Genomic DNA, 20,201 nt, shown 5'->3' with positions numbered 1-20,201 from the left:
CTAGAACTTTCAAGCAATAGCTGTTTGAAAATATAATTACAAATTGAGGGAAAAATATTTATAAAAATGATAAAATAAAAACTGTAAATAGAAGTAAACAGAAATTATCAATATGAACAAACATATCAATGTAAAAAAACATATTCAGAAAGTACAAGCCCACTTTGGTATAACATCATAAAATTTCATTAGGCCACCCCTTATAATTGCATCTAAAATACATGGGTATTATCTCCAATTCACTCCAATTCATTTTTGAGAGGTATACATTAGTGCTATTAATGTTGGCAAGGCCTCAAAAATGAATGGGAGGGAATGGGATCTAATACCCATGTAGATGCAATTATTAGGGGTGGGCTAAATAAATGTATTTATGTTATACCAAAGTGAAAATATCACTTTAAAATTTACAATTAGCTAGAGCTCTACGAAGTGGGACATTTGGTGGTGTGTTGGTAAGACATTGCAGTGCTTGGGATCAGGGATGAAAAAAACCCAAAATTTTAATTCATAGAATTTGCCCATTTTGAATGAATGACTTCTACTGAACTAACATTATCTCTGTAGAATGACTTTCATATCCCTGGTAGTGCATTTGTATGCACTTTCCACCCACTACAGGTGCTTTGTGAATTATAAATATTGTAGTGAGGTTTGGTCAGGTTTATTCAGAACAATAGAGTTCACAACCAATCAGAATTCTATACGTCTGTCGACGTAGACACTTTGTTTGGAATTGTTTGGAAATAAAGGATATATATAAATATTTGGCTATGATAATGAATATGTGAATAGGCTAATTAAAAACAATAATTAGCATAATATGAGGAAAATTCTAATTCTAAAATGATTCTAAGCAAAGGAAATGATAATCCTGCTTCGGCTAAACATAGAGGTTAACAGTACCACTGTGGAGCCTTGTACATATTCATTCACTTCCTCCATTCTTGATCTTTCACACTCCCTCTTTCTTCTTCCCTTTGGCTCTCCATTTATCTTTTCCCCCTCTCACTCCCTCCATCTTCTCTCCATCTCTCATCATTTTTACTTCCCCCTTTCTTTTTCTCTGGGCTTCTCACTTCATTCCTAAACCATAATCTCTCTCCTCATCCCGTTCTCTTCCCTTCATCTCTCTCATCCTCGTTCTCCTGGTGTCATACAGAAATGCACGCAAACTCACATGGTATGCTTTTTTGTTCCAGCTGAACTCTTTATCTTATCTCTGTTCTTTCTGTATTGTGTGTTGAAATGAAGTAAATGAATTGGCCTTCTGATGCTGAATCGCTGATTACTAGCACCCCTCCACCTACCCCTCACCCCCCTCGCTTCTTCAGAATGTTTCCATCTAATTCCAGCCTTCACCTCATGATTCCAGAACTATCCAGGACCAGAGATCCAATTTAGATTTCCCATTCTACTCTACCCGACTACCACCCCCCCCGCACCGACCCCACGCAACACCATTGCTGCTTGGTATAGTGTGAGCAGCAAGATTATATCAGGATATGTTCTGAGTCTTTTCGCCTGCCCAACAACACATACGTACTCTATCATACCCACACATGCACGCATGCATTTTCATTATGTTTTATCTGGAGGATCTGTCACTCCATCGCTTGTTGCACTGTTTTTCTACCACTCTTCTGGTAGATCATGGCTGGCATCAAACACAGAGTAGCCAAAATGTTCAAAATGTACCTGAAGTGGAACGGGTTATAACACAAGGGATCTCTGCATGTCCTATGTTTATAGTGCTACTGTTTCCCCGTATTCACAGTACAGTACAACATTTCCTGTATTTTTAGTACAACATAAAATCTAAATGCATTTTAATATGCATCATAACATAAATGGTATCACCCAATATATTCCTCGACACTTGCCCTAAACGTAATTTTATGCCTATAGTTTAGAGGTGTACAATATAATATTTTGAACATTCTATGCATAGAATATATTAAATTGACTTTGACAGATTTTTATTTATTTTTATTTTTTGTAACAGTATATGCTGCACTCTGGAAGGAAATAGTTGTGTTTCTTGTCATTTCTGGGTGGCTCATTAGGTTAAGGTACCACACTGTGGTGCGTGGATGAATCCCAGACTCTTGATTTCCCACTGTGATGGGATTTGGACTGTGCCAGTGCTGACTGTGACTGGTACCTTCGTAGGGCAAAGCACAATTGGCAATTGCATCACGCAGGGCACAGGAAGGTTCAGTCAGTCAGGTGTATGTGTTCCATCACTCTTTCGTGACCGCCCTAGTTGATTGGGTGCCCGAGTACTGCATGGCAAAGCTGCAGGAAAGGTCTTCCTTCTACTCAACTCTGCAAGCCTGGCTGTGGGCTGTGGTGTGATAAGAAGCTGACACCACGTTGTTTGTTGCAAAACTGTGCATGTCTATGCTGCCCCGACCCAACAGCAGGGATCAAGCAGCAACGTGGCTGCAAATGGCTAAATGGGCATTCCAAACTAGGGTTGGAAATGTTCAGCCCCTCGTTAGCCACCAATAATTCTTTTTTTAAATGTGTTTCTTGCCTTTTGCCTTTTTACTAATCATGTTAGTAGTTATGACATTAACAGGAAAAAGATGGATTGTTAGAACCACCCTTTCGGCTGATCGACTAGAGGGAAGTTGGTGATTTTGGGGAGAGGTGGTAAAAAAGTGAGATTGAGGGCTGTTTATTGTGCCAACGGCCAACAACACCTTTCAGCTCCAGACATCGTATGCGCTTTGAACCTCACAAGAGAGAAAAAAGGGAATAACACCTCAGACTCACACTTTTTATCAGTCTTCTGACATTTGTTAAAGCTTGACTGAGGTGCTCTTGTCAAGATTGTGCAGTGTAATTAATGAGAGTTAATTGCAGGAAATATCCAACGTCTGGCAAGTCTTGATAATTGTAACACATGTGGTGGCAGCAGATGCAAAGCCGTCTCCTCCAAAAACGTCAGTAGTCTATATCTGAAAGAAACACAGTGCTTCAAGCAAAACAATCGGCCCCTTAGCATGCAGCAGGCTTTTTGTAACAGTGTGAAAAATTCAGATTCATGGAATTTTTGTTTAGCCTCCATTTGTCGAACGGATGAAGTAGGCGTTTCTGCACAGAGATAAATAGCTCTCAGGAGTTTGCAAACTGCAGGGCCTCTGTATTTCACAGGAGAGAGTGGGTCAGACTCAACACCAAAACTCTGGAATTTCTGCTTTTCTTCCAGCAGGATAACAGGCGTCATCTTTGTCCTGCTCTCCTGAGCTCCAAGCTCCAACAACACTGCCCCCCCCCCCCCCACCTCCCCACCTGGCTTAGAAATGGCATCATCAAGAGTAACAGGGGCTAACAAATAGAGAACTGGTGTTAAAGCCCATGTGCAGTTAATCTCTGCTCTGGATTCCACAGGCAATAGAGGCTTCCACCGCATTGTCTGCAGAGTACCCTGCCTGGAGCAGAGAGACGAGGTACACTCCCTGAGTAGAGGCCCTCTAATTGACTCTGTGCGACCTCGACTGACTGCAGCGGACATGGGCAATGTCAGAGATGCCGCCTTCAGCCCAGTCCACTGCCCTGTCGACACCCTAATTAAAGGACCATCATTATAAATAATCCACTTACTCTCACACCTGATTCAGCCTTAATGTGTTACCCCCCCCCCCCCCAAAAAAAAATAAACAAAAATGAGACCTCTTTTTTTAATAAAATAAAAATGTTGCCTGTATTTCATGCTCACAAGATTCTGCTCATGATAATGCCATTTTAAATAAATTCAGGTTTCCAAGCAGTGGTCACAGTACTTGTGTAACTTTGGCCAACACAAAAGTTTAACATTATCAATCAACATGCACCAATATAACAAATCCTTGTTATTAATTTTAGTCAATGCATTTTTCATATTTCATGGACAAATTGAAATAGAATCTGAGATGTGTTTCTCTCTCTCCAATGACTTGCATTCATTGGATTGAGGCCCAGCGCATAACATTTTGTATTCTGCAACCTGCTGATATTTTGAAGTGAAAATAATATTCTCAGGGTAAGAAGGCGAGTGTTTACATTTCATTTTGGGACAAACTATTACTTTGAATGTTATGCCTCATGCTCCCAGACAGGGTTTTAGAGTAAACTCAACAACACTGCAATTTAGTTTTCCATGATATATCACAACAAACTAAATTAAGTATAGGCCTGCTTGCTTAAAGCAGGGCGTAAATAATTGCATTTAAGTAGAGATGTTCTTTCTCTTGTTGGAAGAACATTGTGCTGTCATCATTGATATTTTGTCCTTCGGAATTAAATTCATATTAAATGCTGAAGTTATAAATCAGTCCTGTCAAATAGTTTTGTCCGTATTGTTTCCCACAGTTGTGTCTGTTGGTGTTGTGATGAATTTAGGAACAATCAGAACTGAAAGGATTTAAAAATGGACAGAGAAATCTTAATGGCCTCCCTGATCTGCTGTCTGCATTTCATAATACATTAAGATGCAGCCTTTGGTTTTTAAACAGTTCCAAAATGCCAGAGGTGGAACACAACCACAGTGTTGCTCGGAAATGCAGCTAACACGAATAACAAGGGCCAGAGGTGGAAACTGATTGTCATGCTGCACTGGAATGTAAAGTTAACTCAGAGCAAATTGGGTCATGGCATCGGTGGAATATCAGCATTGTGCTGCTCAGTTAGACTGTGTAAACTGTCTTGCAGTGTTGTGTTGTGTTGTGTTGTGTTATACTTCAGGCAGGACCCTGGTAGCAGAGCAGCCAAGTCAGACTCTTAATGAATACTGATGTATAAACAGTTTAACATGCCTGTTGTTATTTACATATATGATTTATGTGTTCAAGAGTATTGTAAATATTGAGGAATTTTGGATTGGGGCATCTGCTAGCATATAAAATGGTTGTGGCAATATTTTGGAACAAATTGCTCAATAATTGAAATAATTTTATTATTATTATTATAATTTATTTTTAGTGAAGTAATAATAGTTGGTTGTCATGACTAAAGCACCCAGTGTTTGTAACACTGAAACCACATTGAATGTGCTTTCTTCATCATGGTTGTGTCCAAATATGTAAGATATTTCATTTTTTGGTACAGTTTCGATGCAGAATGCAGACTTCAAATTTAGTTATTTTTAGAGCAAGGCCACAAAGGCCAGAATTTGGGGCACCAAGGCCAAATCACAAGGCAGTAAGACCAAAGTTTAATTAGACTCGAGGGCATCATTGACGATCAAAAGTCAAAATAGAAAAGAGCATACAGCTGTAAAACTCATTATTTGGACCATAAAACAAAAATACGGCTGGTACTGGTAAATTATCAGATTGTATGTGGATGTTTATATATTTATATATTCAGTTCAATTCAATTTTATTTCTATAGCGCTTTTACAGAGAACTGTCACAAAGACTTTTTGCTACTCTGTAAAATGTCTGTGACAGTTCTCTGTAAAAGCGCTATAGAAAGCAAAAAGATGTATGTATACTGTACTATACTCTTTGTGGTATACACTACTTATATTTATATGGTCGGTGGCACCAAATATTACTGTCACACCCTCAACAGCATTAGTTACAGTTAGGATGGATATATAAGATATCTTTCAATTATGTATTTTCTTATTCACTGCCAATGTCGATGATACTAAGCAATCTGAGCAGGGGATTGCTGTCAGTTGTATCCCAATTCATTGGTATTGTTACTTGCTGTCTGAACCTTCATCATGTGAATATCATCATTAACAGGGCTGGAGCTTGAAATCTCAATATTCAGAATGCGTAATTCAAGCCCTGAGAATGCATAACCCACTTGTTCATATTACACACGGACAGGAACCAGAATGCCCTTGATACTCACTGTCCTTCATCCTTGCTAGTTAGTGTATGTTTCCAACAAATATGGATTATTCATGTAGTGTACCTTTACAGTGCACTGTGCAGCAACTGCAGTGATACAGTTAACTTTATTGGAACAGTAGTGATGCAGTTTTTTCTCCAGAAACTACGGTACATTGTGAACAGCAAAAACCACTGTACCTCAGAACGTGCGCTGTACTGACCTAATAGATATAATGTGCACTCCGTGATGTACAATAGATAGAATTGCTGTCATATATCTCTGTAACAAAAAGATACAATTTGCATAGCTGCATCTGTTGAGGAACAATGAATTCCTGGTTTTACAGTTTGCACTGCAGCAACCATAAATATATTCTCTGTAGCAGCCACAGATACAGTTGACCATGGAGAACACAAAGGATTGTCTTTCAGACCAGTCATTGCTCATTCTTCCTTCCTCCCTTGTTCTGAAATTAGACTCCCCTCTGCTTTGATCAGATATGCACTCGTGTCACTTCAATCGGGACTGCTCTAACTTGTGTGGAAAATGGCCATATTGCAGGGGAGACAGAATGATGGGCACATTCTAGTCAATGTTAAGCAGTGGTAACGTCCCACCAGGACCAGGTGAGGGAGAACAACTTAGGGAAGTGTGCCGCGTGTGCTGCTGCTTCGCATTAAGAGTTCTGTAGCCCCATTTGGTAAATGACTTTCAGATTACATCCGACACTTTAGGAATTAAGTGGCAGAGACATTTGGATTCTGCCTGTTGCCGGTGTCAGAGGCAGAAGGCAGATCAAGTGGTAATTTAGTTGGCCCCGATTCAGGTTTAATTACCAAGAGGGAAGTTTTTTGTCTACGTCTGCAAATTCTACAAAGTGTCCAGGTGAGTTTGGAAGAAACGTGGTGAATAAGAGGCTCTGTGCTACTCCCATGATGATTCTTCTGAGAGTGGAGATTTCTAACAAAGGAGACATTGATGTGTTCAGCATGATTGTGAATTTTATGTGGGTTATAAGAGGGTCCCCAAGAATCCTCTAGGCAAACTGTATTGTTTGCAAAATTCAATATATTTTTGTAATGTGTTGTCATAGGTCCTTGGGTCTTAGGATTTTGAAGAGCAAACAGGTATGGTTTAGTTTTGGTGTGACAACCTCGTTCGAAAACCAAATTTTGCTCCAATTGGTTTTTCCCAGTGATCATCAGGTGCGGGAATTACTTGCAGAGTTTTCTTGTCTTCCCTATAGTTCGAGTTCTCAACACAACAGGCAACGGAATCAGCTACGGAAAATTTAAATATGTCTGCTCTGAGTGTCACCCCAACACAGTCACTAAATGCTAAATTCTCCAGATACTGTAAAACATTTATAGTATTACAGGTTCAATCTTTGATAATGCTGTTTGTCAGGAAGTGATGTGAAAGTGACCCATTTTCAGTTTGGATAATTAGCTCTTACTGGCTTATTAGTGCTTCCTATGCAGTTCAAGTCACAGGTTTATAGCAGTCAGCCCATCTATTTTTCAGATTGTCAGAGCGATACAGATTCAGGCCAGCATCACTGAAATGCTAAGTAACTTGAGTGGTTCTCTCCTCTGAGTCTCAGAAGAAAAGCACATCCACAGCTGACTTTACAGTCTGTGTACACCTGCTGATCTCCTGTGTACACTCACAGATACTTGCTGACCTTTGACCTCTGCTACATTCTCTCAGGCTGTGCCCAAGCCAATTGCGTTGGAGCCTTGCTTTGGGCACAAGGCAGCCGTGCTGTCCATCTTCGTCCGACTGCCCCGGGGATCGGGAGGCATCCCGCCGCCTGGACAGTCTGGTGAGTCCGGCTGATTGGATCTTTTGCTTTGTGTTGCATTTCCCTCTACCACGGCTCCCTCATTATTTACTTTTCTTCTTCTGATTCTCCTCTCTGGTTTAATAACTGTAATTATTATGATTGTCTACTACACAGTTCTAATAGACATATGTCCATTTGTGATGTCAATTTTCACTTATTATAATTCAGTACGCCTTCAGGCATTCACATGCATAAGAAAAGCACAATACATTATCAACTAATTAAGGAATTAAAGGAAGACATATATAACTAACTCAGTGCCTTATGTATGTAATTTCGCCCTGGATTTGAAATTCCTTAATGTAATGTAAATGTTTAACAATTTTCAGAGGTACATACAAATAAATGACTATACCAAAAAAGGAGCAGTAATTAATATCTATTCATTTTGGTGCTTATAAATTACATTTATATCTGTGCATGCTGGGTTTTTCTGTGTGTGTGTGTGTGTGTGTGTGTGTGTATGTCAGTCTGTCTGTCTGTCTGTTTTCAGTTTCTCGTGTGTTTATTTCCACTCTTGTTTTCTCCTCAGGCCATCCCTCTGTTCTGTTTTATTTATCACTCTCCTTCTATTTCTATCTCTATTGTTCCATCTCCAATTGATCTGTCTTTCGCTCCTGTTACATTCTGCCTCTCTCTGTAGTCCCCCCCTCAGCAGTCCGCAGCAGCTTCCCCACTGATGGAAGCAGGGGCTTTCTCTCTTTTCCGCGTGCTTCCCACTGCGTTCGTCTTGTGCAGCTCTGCTTATCACGCGCTCTTCTCCTCGTTCCACCAGACTTGTCGTTATCTGGTAGCTGCCACCGGCAGGGCAATGACCTTGTAATCTGCCGACTGTTTGACACGGCACACCGCATTGCGCCACCCTGACTGCCAGACCGCCATCGGAAGGAAAATGTTAAGGAAGAATTTGTGGTCTGCGGACTATCCTGCCTGCCATACTGCAGTCTGAAGGAGCTGGTGAAAGCTGGAGCATTTTGGTTCATGCAGTGTACAAAAAGAGAGCTTTCACGTATTCTTTTACAGTGTGGTCCTTCACAACCGCACAAGATTGTGTCTTTCAAAAGTGTGTCTGCAGAAAAACAGGCATTTCTCCTGCGTGTTCTTTGATGTAAAGCACATTGAAATTTTGTTCTTTTGTGCCCTAATGTTTTATAGCCAAGCTGGTTTATTAATATATGTCCAAAGGCTGTTTCATTTCAATTGTGTGAAAACAGACACTGTGGATTGCGCATTAAATGGAAATTAACTACGCCGCAATAGAAAAATAAGGCTGATTGGATTGAAAGTCAAGATCCAATTGCATTCTAATGTTATCTAGTCATGGTTTTTAGTTTAATTTCCTTTTTTGTTGTAGGCATGATATGGTTGAGTAGTTTGTACTGAAACCATCTGCGATTAAGCCTGTAATATTTAGCATCTGCTGATAACACCTCACCTACCAACACAGGCAGGGTTCCAAAAGAGCATGATGTACCGAAACAAGTCTTGAGTTTAAGAACCCATGCTGTTATACGAGCTAGCCAATATCCCGTCGTCATTGTTTATGGCTTCACACATCACCTGCCTTATTTAGTGTACCTGACATTATCTGAAGAAAGAGCATCAAAGCTCTTAATCACCTGTGGAAAGTGAATGCAAAAGCGGTCTGAGTTTGAAGGTACCAGTCCCAAAACTGAGGCAGAGCTGATAGGTCCTATGCCTGTGATAAATTGAGCTTGATGAGTCTGGTGGTTTGGGTTGTTTGTTGCATTGCAGGTGTCTGAGGCATGGTGGAAAAGTTGCGTACATGTTGAGGCGTTGGCAGGGTTGATAGCATTGCATCTTGTGTCATGGATATGAAGTCAATGACTTGCCTTTATTGTGTCTTCATGCTATCGAAAATGTGATTCAAAGTACAGTGCATTCTAATTTTAAACTAAAGTTTATTTTAAAAGTCAGTCATTTGGAGTCACCGATTGTGTCCTCATTTAACCCACCCTAACTCTGGTGGGACAGATGTGTCCTGCATATCCAGACTTCCAGTCAGAGTTGATGTAACCAATACTTGAACTCACCGATGAAGTTTGCACTTCTGGTGCGTGCCTGCACAAACTGAGCCACTTCAAGCAAACTAGCCTATGTCTGTTGGAGCAAGTACAGTATTGTAGGGGGTTCTGAAGTGAAATGTGTTTGGAGTGGAGGGGGTGTTAATGCTAAGGGTGCATCCCATTCTGACCATTAAGATAAACATACACTGTTTATATACACCGAAGTGTGATGTGCTCTGTGAAAATACTGGATGTCTACCAGACTAATTGAAAACCAGTATGTTCTAGATATGGCTTCTTTATGTCACTAATACCATATACAAACACAAGCAGTAGCAGACCTGCCAACCTGCACGCATTTTGTGTACGAACCACGCAATTCTTGGTCAAAATACGCATGTACGAAATGCCAACTGAAACTACGCAAAAAAAAAAAAAGATATATATATATATATATATATATATATATATATATATATATATATATTATTCTAATTTAATTACGGAAAACAATCAATCAATACAAAACAATACCGTACATTTATTCGGCATTTAAACTACATCCCTCGGATTGGACCAGATGCGACCTTGTGCTTGTGGTTCTGTAACCCCTCCCCGACCCACATAACATCCACTGATTCACAGCGGTACTTGATTATCCACCGAGGCGTAACGCTGCATTGCTGAGGTAAAATGAGAAGTGGGAGAGTAATAATCAAGCACAGAAATGTGACCGTAATGTTAACATATAAAACGTTAAAACATGTTCGGTAACTTTACGTGATGATGCATTTCAAGGGGTATATCCTAACGAGATAGATTTGTGTATATAGTTAGTAGTAGCTCGCATACGATTCAGCCTCGTTACGAGACGGCTACGGTGTGAATAACTGATGGAATTATTTAGCTGCAGTAACTCAAACGCCACGGAGACCCCCTGTTCTAAATTTGAATCGTGCACAATCTGTTGGAGCAAAATATCAGGAGCAATGGCTGTACCTCCGCCCCTCAAAACGTCCGCACAATACACATTGTGCATTTATGATTTTGACATCAGCCACCAAGAAGCTTCATGTAATAATTTAGCTAAACCTCTAGTTACAAAGGCCTACATTCCTAGATCATTTTTCTATTTAATACTTTTTTTCATTAGCCCTATATGATGTGTGCCTATATAAGCTGATTCAATTGTTTAATTATTAAATAAAAATGGAAATCATGAACAGAAACTTTAATTTTTTTTATTTTTTATTCATAAATGACAGTGTTTTACATTGCAACATAAGTTTTTTTTTTTTTTTTTACATTACAACATAAGTTTCTGTAAATACTTGAAAATGAAAACATATGTTACAATATACAAAATTAATTATTTCCATTATTATTAAATCATTAAATGCAATTCACTTAGGATTATCAGTTTGTATAAGCACACGTCATATAATGAAATATTAATCATGAAAAAAAATGGTTTTAAGCAGGTGTACCCAAACTTTTGACTTGCAAGTATATCATAATATAGCCCAGTGCAGTGCAAGTGATATTTTAGAATCAGGTCAAATTATACAATTTTGCCTGATCACTTCTACATTCAAAACTATAATTATGAAGAAAGGCTTGTGTGTGTGTGTCTCTTGCAGATTGTCGTGTGTAAAGCGAAGTGGTGCGAAAGCATGTGAACTAAGCATTACACTGACTATTGTGGTACTCAAAATATTTTCCCAAGGTTGGCAGGTCTGCAGTAGCATTAACCGTTGTTAATGTTCCCAGGAGCACACTATGCTATGGGGCTTTGTAGTTCTTTCTGGCAAATTTAATTGAATCATTTTTATCATTGCTTAACTCGAAGAGTCCATTACCCTGCAAGCCTTTTTTCTGTTAAATAATTATTATCAATCCTTAATAAGATATTATAACATCATAAGCAGCAGTATACTTATGTTTGAGTGTACTATTCTGTGCATAGCAACACAGTAGATAACTATATCTTTCTGAAGTGAAAGAGAAAAAATAGCTTCAAAGGTAAGGCAAAATAAACTTTGAAAATATACATTGATAGGTTTATGTCATAGTTCAGAATTAAAATAGCTTGGTTAACAGTAAAACTTTATGGAGGAAAGCCTAGTTATATGTTTTTATGTTTAAGAAAATTATATCAGAAAGTCAAAGTAACCAAACAAAATGAGAGATGTATGATAATATTGGGGTCATATAAATATTTGCTGATAGTAGTTTAAAACAAACTTACTGGAATCGTCCTAGTTCCCAGATTATTGCTGATATTATGACACAACATACATACGCCAGTGGTAGAGCATTTTATGTTGTAAATTAACTGAAAATATCATGCTCAAAAAATAATTTATACCAACTCATATCACGCAGTTCCTGAAGATTTTTCAACCACAAATACCTTCTGCAAACCTCCAGTTCTGTCTCATCCCAAAGGTGCTCTATTGGATTGAGATCTGGAGACTGTGCGAGCCATCAGAGTGAACTGAAGTCACTGTCATGCTTGAGATGATGCATGCTTTGTGACATGCCATATTATTCTGCTGGAACTATCCATTTAAAAAAGGGTAGACTTTGGACTTTGAGGGTTACCCATGGACAGAAACAATGCTTAGGCATCCTTTGGCATTCAAATGATGCTCAGTTGGTATTAAGTGTGTACCAAGAAAACATTACACCACCACCAGCAGCCTGTACTATTGACAAAAGGCAAGATGGGACCATTTTCTGTAAACTCTAGAGACTGTAATGCATGAAAAGCCTAGGAGGGTAGCTGTCTCTGAGATGCTGGTGCCTCCGTGTCTGGCACCAACAATCAAACCATAAGCTGCATTTCCACCACATGAACATTCCCCAGGAACTAGGAACCTTTTGAGGAACTCAGTGTGTTTCCACCGCAGGGACCAGGGTCTAAATGAGATGAGAAGTGGGAGAGTAATAATCAAGCACAGAAATGTGACCGTAATGTTAACATATAAAACGTTAAAACATGTTCGGTAACTTTACGTGATGATGCATTTCAAGGGGTATATCCTAACGAGATAGATTTGTGTATATAGTTAGTAGTAGCTCGCATACGATTCAGCCTCGTTGGTGCCTCCGTGTCTGGCACCAACAATCAAACCATAAGCTGCATTTCCACCACATGAACTTTCCCCAGGTACTAGGAACCTTTTGAGGAACTCAGTGTGTTTCCACCGCAGGGACCAGGGTCTAAATGAGATGAGAAGTGGGAGAGTAATAATCAAGCACAGAAATGTGACCGTAATGTTAACATATAAAACGTTAAAACATGTTCGGTAACTTTACGTGATGATGCATTTCAAGGGGTATATCCTAACGAGATAGATTTGTGTATATAGTTAGTAGTAGCTCGCATACGATTCAGCCTCGTTGGTGCCTCCGTGTCTGGCACCAACAATCAAACCATAAGCTGCATTTCCACCACATGAACTTTCCCCAGGTACTAGGAACCTTTTGAGTTTTAAGTTCCGGGGACTTTATTTTACCCCCAAAAATTCCCTGCTCGGGGGGTAGTACTTTCTAAAAGTACTTTCTAAAAGTAAGTGCGCAAGCGCGAACATTTCTGATTGGTCGAGTACTCACAGCATTTTATTTCAACCGCCATTTTTAAAAATCTGCAGCCGGAAATCCGATTTATTATTTTCAACTTGAATTCAAACTTTTATGTTATGCGGCAAAGTAGCCTACTTTTGGTTATAGCCTGCCAACATCTACAGATGAGAAATTAAGATTGAGGATTATAACGTGTGCTCTTCTTTTCTTGTTTTAGCATTAAATCTGTTTTATAAAATATTAAGCATTCATGCTGGGACAGCATATTATGTACCAAAACATTCAAATGGCATAATTCGGTTGCTGAATATTTTCATCCGGATTTTCTTTGTTAGCCCATTATAAGTGACTCAAAATGCTTGACACAGTTATGTGAGGTATGCGGTAGTTCTGGGTAATTTACATCGGGGATATAGTAAAAGCAAACAGGAAAAAATCACCTTCCACACTTTTTGTCAGGGTAAAATAAAAGGTTAATTCTATATATAGTAATCGTCCCTTTTGCTTTTTCAAACTGCCATAATTTTACTCTGCAATTCTTCAAATCCACAAAAAGACCAGGAAGACTAAACATGGACTCTAATTTATGGTGCATGGTTCACATCTGGAGGGCACACTTCAAGTATTTAGCTGCTCCACTAGCAGTAATTTTAAAAGATGAAAGCAAACGGTGCCTGTACCACTGCAATATTAATTTATATTTTCACGAAAGGCCGAGTTCTCATTCTATTTATTGTTGTCATTTTGCGAATATATGGAAATGACAATGAGAGTCGAATTAATCAATTCAGTAGTAAATTGTTTACGACGTGTGCATGTTTTCTGCTATAAATGTTGTTACCAGTTATTTGTGGAATGTGAATGCATTGTGTCACCTCGGATGTCAAGACATGAAAGTGAATGTTTGCATAAAAACATAATGAATGTGTTTGAGAGGATATATAAAACAGTTACAATCTGTATATTGGCCTGTTATATCCTGTTTGTTGCATAACAACGGTCCAAGTCAAACTACCAACCAGAGTTTTGCTTGACAATGGTAAAAAAATATGCCCAAATGGCCGACGGAAGAATATTTCAATTTCAGGTGATTAAGTTAATAAATACTATCAATAAAAAACTATCAATAAAAATCAATAAATACTAAAGTAACCATATATAGTCATTGTTGGTAACCCGTTGTATAAGTGGAATAAACACGGGCTGTCCCGTTACTGGAAAATAATGTACTTTTGTGGTAGTATGGAGTTACAGAAGAAATTATACGACAGATGGACCGACGACAACGTCACTTTTTCATACGTCAGCGGACTAATTTGCCTAATCTTCGTGGGTCTTTAGACCGCGGTGGAAACGCAGACAACAATGGGCTGAAGGAACCTTTTAGTTCCTTGAAAAGTAGTTCATGGGACTAAAAGTTTCGGGTACTTTGGGTGGAAACGCGGCTATAGTCACACACCTTGCCCATTCTAATATTTGGTCAAACAACATATAAACTGCTTCTCCATGTCTGCATGCTTCATATATTGATTTGCAGTCACAACTGATTCACTGTTTGGAGGAGCAGATTAATTATCCTGGATAACTGGGATAGTCCTGGTTGTCTTGGATAGTCTTTCATTGTTTGACACTACTCACTTCCCCACTCCTATAGACTGGTCGGCTTGACCCATTTTGTGTGTTCACTCTCCTGCAGGACTAGCCGTGGCAAGTGCATTGGTTGATGTCTCCCAGCAGATGTGTCTGGCCTACAAGGAGAAGTCTGGAGCCATCAGGAATCGCAAGCAGCCTCCTTCAGCGCAGCCAGCCACCTGCATTTGATGCGCCCAGCCTCCAATCCCACCCACCGACCTGAACCTGACCCCCTTGGCCCCACCCATGTCACAGACCAAGGGCTGGGGAAAGAGACAAGGAGTCTGTTCTTTAGGGGGAACCTATGGCTGGGATATTCTGGGGGTGGGCTTAAACAGTGAACTCACTGCAATGGACAACTGAGATCCAAGGAACCAAATGATATCAGGCAGAAAGGAGGATAACGCAAATGGGCTGACCATGTTTAGTGGGAACTCAGTGTTAATGGAACATCATCTCTTCCTCACTCTTGGCACACCTTCCTGTCCTGACATTTGCCTGTATTGTGCACTGGTTGTTCTTTTTAGCATTTATGAGAAATGGCAAACTTGCTTATTATTTGTGATGGAATGTGTTCCCTGTATATGGGAACCCACCCACTTCATCCTGTAACCTTCCCCTATTAAAACAAGGGCACAACTGTGGGCATGGCCTATGAAACAGATACCTTAGTCAGACCCTAGCGATTGATCGGAGAGATGGAGGCCATTTGCATCAATGAAGCACACCCTTGCAATTAAGCTTGAGTGAGCTTCATGCTTGTGATTATGAGTGCTGCAGTCCTGGTGCTACAATCTGCAGCCTGTTTTTAGCAGAGAGCAAGGGAGATATAAAAAATTCCCTAACCAGATTAACATACCATTGTTGAATCTCAGTTCAAGTACAAGAGTTCTGGTAATGGCCACACTATGGATATTCAGGAGCTGGAAGGCTATTTTGTTTCAAAACAATTGAATCAACATGTATCCATAGTGAAGAATTATCTGAACCAAACTCATCACTGCTTTTGAATGTTGTCGAGATTGCACCTGACACCTGATAGACAGGTGATGCAGAAGTTGATCATGATAGCAGTACTTTGTATCATTGTTAAGATAATTGGAACTTTTCTGCAAAGTTGTATTATTGCTATTCAAAGTGGTATCATTGTGATTCTATGGCTTTGGAGACCCCATATTCATAGCCAACTCACACGCTATAGTATTCATGATCACCTTCATGTGAACGATTGCAGAAACAGTACTGTAAAGTGTGAAAAGTTTGACATTTCCTTGACCACAGGATAATATATCAAGTGTAGTATTTCCTGTCAAGTTCCTCCCCGATGGTGGTCTGAATGTATTTGGTGCAAACTCTTCCAATGTAACACAAGCTGAATGAACAGGAAGAATAGATCAAAAGATGCAGCTGCTAAAGAAAGTTAGTAGAATTAGAGAATTTGTAGTCTAATCTATCCCAATGATATTCACAGTTTACTTGCAAGTATTTATAGTATGAGTTTCCTCTTCACACTTGGGTGTGTGGGTTGTCTCAGAATGGATGGTTCCACATGCAACTCTTTTCCACATTAACCTTGCTACAACACAACTCATTCAACAGGCTACAAGCAGGAGATAAAGGAACTTGTGTGGAAAAACTTTTTTATTATGTGGAACAACAAACTTTCTGCCAAGGTTCACTACACTGAACAAAAATTTAGACAAGTGAAATAAAAATTATAATTACTGTCATATTTTAAAAGAAATTGATGAAGCGTACAAAAAGATTTTTTTTCATTTTAATTTGACATTGTTGCCACCCAACTGATCTCTCCTATAAATACAGTGCATTAGTTAAATTCAATAAAGCGTGAACAGGGAACATTTTCTTACAAATTGCTGCTTATGTACATTGCGCTCAGTGTAGACAAAAATATTTTTCTTTTTGAGATACAAGGTAAGCCGCCAAAAACCATTTCACCCAGGGATGTGGTTTCCTCAAAGGGACATTCAATGCATGATTGGATAGTACAAATATGGGAGTATGGCCAACAGACTATTCAGAGCCAAGAAGAAAGACAAGGAAGGCCACACATAGCTTTGTGGGAGTGTATGGGGAAGAACACTTTCAGCTTCTATTGGAAAATTGTGACTGGAATGCAGCTGTATTACACTCAAATGTAGGCACCTGTAGGTTTTCAGTTTCCCTTAAGCAGTGGGTTCTTTGTCCTTTATTGTGCTGTAATTTATTAGCTAAGGTAAGTGCATACATGCTTTGGTTAAAAGGTCATAGGTCAAACTTGGGTCCATCCTATTCTTAGCCGGCACTTCTGTGACTTTATCCTGGGATGTTAACACAAAAACAGATCAATGTTGATGCAAAAATGCTAGACAAACACATTCAACTATTAGTGTAATGTTCAGCTAACATTTTAACAAAATACTAATCCAAACAGTTTGGATGTAAGACTAGTCGTCCCTGTCCCACTTTTGTGTGCCTTTATCCACTCAGCCTGTGGGCAACGCTAAGTTAATCAATGAAAAGGATTTGGTAGGACAGTACCTGTGGTGATTATAACCATTGATTTTCATGATCAAGCTGTCAACTATGTTGTCATTGAACGTCCAAATATGTGTGATAGACCCTTTAATTCATAGTTTCTGTAATAGGCCACTAAAGCTTGGTGTCCAGTTTGTATTTGGATTATGAAAAGTTATGTGTATACTTCAGTACTGAGAGAGTCAACAAAGGTTTGTGTCATAGGCATTAACTGGTAAATTTCAGATAAGGCGAATCAAAGATGAGCAAATGTAGCTAATTCACCAGCTGCAATCTCTCCATTCATGATCATGACCCCTCACATTCATCAAAAAGAGTTCCAGGGAAACAAATAATAGATTTTATTTTGGCCCTTTTGCAAGTTTTATGTCTCTTCAAAATCACAAAATGCCAACCATAGTCTTGCGAGCGAAGACTTGAGACAAGAATATATTTTTGCTGGGGAAGTTAACTTGGACCCAGTAGGGCTAATTCTGTACAAAGAGGCATCATTGGATTGGAGCCTCTGCATGATTGATTGACAGATTCCAACCTGTTTTTCAAGACTTTTCAGGACTCCAACATTCCTGCAGGAAATCAGTAGTGTTAGTAAGCCAGAAAAAAGGTGGAAATGTACTTTTCCACAACTTCTGACCCAAGCTTTATGTTTCAGAATTTGAACAGTGAGGAAATTTCCCCACCCCCTGCTTTTGTCCACTAAATATAAGCAATCTTGGCAATGCCCTAATGCAGTTTGTTTACATGTTTCCTGCAATGCAGAATTCCAGAAGATTGGGAATCAAATGGTTAGGACAATAAGGTAGAGTCTTTTAGTAAAATATTTTTTGTCATATAAAGAAGGTTTTCATTATGTGCTGTGAAGCCAGAGTTGTTTGGATGTTCTTTTTTGGAAGCACCGTACCTCCCTAACAGCAGGGACCTGAAGATAAATATTTTTTTTACCGCAGGTCCCCAACAAGCTTGGCTGTGCATGTTTGGCTCTGCAGGGCAACTGCATTCACTTATCCTTTCTATCTGTTTGCGCAAAAGCACTTTTTTATCTGGTGGGCTCAAATATCTTAAATCGCAACCCATTCCGGGAGAGTTTTATGCCTTGTCATGTCTGCTGAAATAAGCAACAGCCGAGAATAAAGGTAAACCATTGTATGTCACCTCCTAAAGATTTTCTCTGGAAATGTCAAAGGCAGTTTTCAGGCAGGGAACAGATGTCTGAGAGCTTGAAGCACAAAGGAACTAATAATTGATTTTATTATTTTATTTAGTTTTTTCTTTGTAGTTATTTTCAATGAGGCTGCTAGACTTTCTGAATACAGGGCTATCAATTGTGTGGTCCGCTGGCACTGGCAGTCTCGCTGATAGTTGTGTAAGCAGCGGAGCAAACCCACCCTAGGCCTGCCTTCTTACATGTTAGTCTGCTCTCTCTTTTCTTCTCTTTTTATTTCTTATCCTTTTTGGCTGTACCGCAACAGCGGGGCCAGCCATACAAATGCACAAAACATGTCTGTGACTGAGTGACTGAGTGAGTGATGAAGTTACACCGTTGGTCGGCCGAGTTATGAAGTTACACCATTGGTCGGCCGGAGAGGTCCAGCCATATACTAGGTTTTGACCTGGTCTTGGTTCCTCAAGAATGAGCTACAGTGCAGAGGTTGATCTGCAGCAGCAGAATCCAAACAGAACACCTGATTGGCTTACACACACATGCGCGCACACACACACACACACACACACACACACACCTCACTGTTGGGTTCAATGAACAATTGTGGCCAGTGATGAGTGACCTTCATGAAACTCCTTAGTGGCCAGAGCTGTCATGTCCCATCAGTTTGCTGGTCAGAACCAATCAGCATTTAGCTAAGGGGTCCTTCAAGAAATGTTCCCTGAAGCATCAGTTTCACTAATTTAAATCTGAGTGCTATAGCCAAGTGTCTTTGATCGGTCAAGCTAATATCTGCTATTTACTCTCTCATCAGCCCCAGGTCAGACTGATACTGGCCCTGTACTGATTATTCAAAATAATTTGTATTGATTTCTGAGTGAAGAGACTAACACAGTAAATTTCTGCACATCACATCATCAGCTACTGATAGATTAGTTAACGTTCTTTATGGTACTGCTGCGATTGGTGGGTTCCCTTGAAGAAAGATTATCTCTTGACTGAATGTATTTTTGAAATGCCCTTTGGGTCAATAGCCATCAATAAATAAATGAATGTCCAGAAATAAGTAAACATGAATTCATTTTTTACCAGTAATTGCCTCAGAATCCCCACAGTTAATGAAGAGGGCCTAGAAAACCTGAACTTCTGCATTGCAGTGTGTTCTGTAGTATGCATAATTAGCAAATATTGGTATGAAGTGCCTCCTGTTTAATACTGAGCCTAGCTCAATTGCGAAATGGATCCGTATTAAAAGTGGAATAATTTCACTGCACACAAATCATAACACTTCATAAGGAGATGTAGGCAAGGACAGAGATGGCGAGTACACTAAATACTTTTTTTTTAGAAAAGCTTATTTTTAATTGACTCAAATGCTTTCATGAAAGTATTTCTGCACCTTATATGATACACAAAGCGATTGGACTGCTTTATACACGCACATTTATTTTTCTGGTGAAACTGGGTGTCTTTAGTCAAAAGGAAAATATAGGATGCTGTGGGAGAAGTGGCTATCCTCAAAAAGCAAAGAAGCATTATCCAGAATCCTACCTGGGACTCCAAGCCTCAAATA

The 20,201-nt window shown here is 39.4% G+C and overlaps 1 protein-coding gene across 2 annotated transcripts in view; it reads left to right on the top strand.

Moving 5' to 3' along the window:
- The window catches only part of LOC118231949 (attractin-like), a 199,663-nt gene extending 181,046 nt beyond the window's left edge, over nucleotides 1–18,617 (top strand). For both annotated transcript variants that reach the window (XM_035426369.1, XM_035426368.1), the window contains exons 28-29: nucleotides 7,546–7,660; nucleotides 14,993–18,617. In XM_035426369.1, the coding sequence (XP_035282260.1) occupies nucleotides 7,546–7,660; nucleotides 14,993–15,117 (240 nt within the window). In that variant the 3' untranslated portion in view covers nucleotides 15,118–18,617. The remainder of the gene's footprint in view (nucleotides 1–7,545; nucleotides 7,661–14,992) is intronic.
- The last annotated feature ends 1,584 nt before the right edge of the window (nucleotides 18,618–20,201 follow it).

This window comes from Anguilla anguilla, chromosome 7 (assembly GCF_013347855.1).
Source record: "Anguilla anguilla isolate fAngAng1 chromosome 7, fAngAng1.pri, whole genome shotgun sequence".
NCBI lineage: Eukaryota > Metazoa > Chordata > Actinopteri > Anguilliformes > Anguillidae > Anguilla > Anguilla anguilla.
The sequence above is the reverse complement of the archived record's forward strand: the minus strand, read 5'-3'. Positions and strand labels throughout refer to the sequence as shown.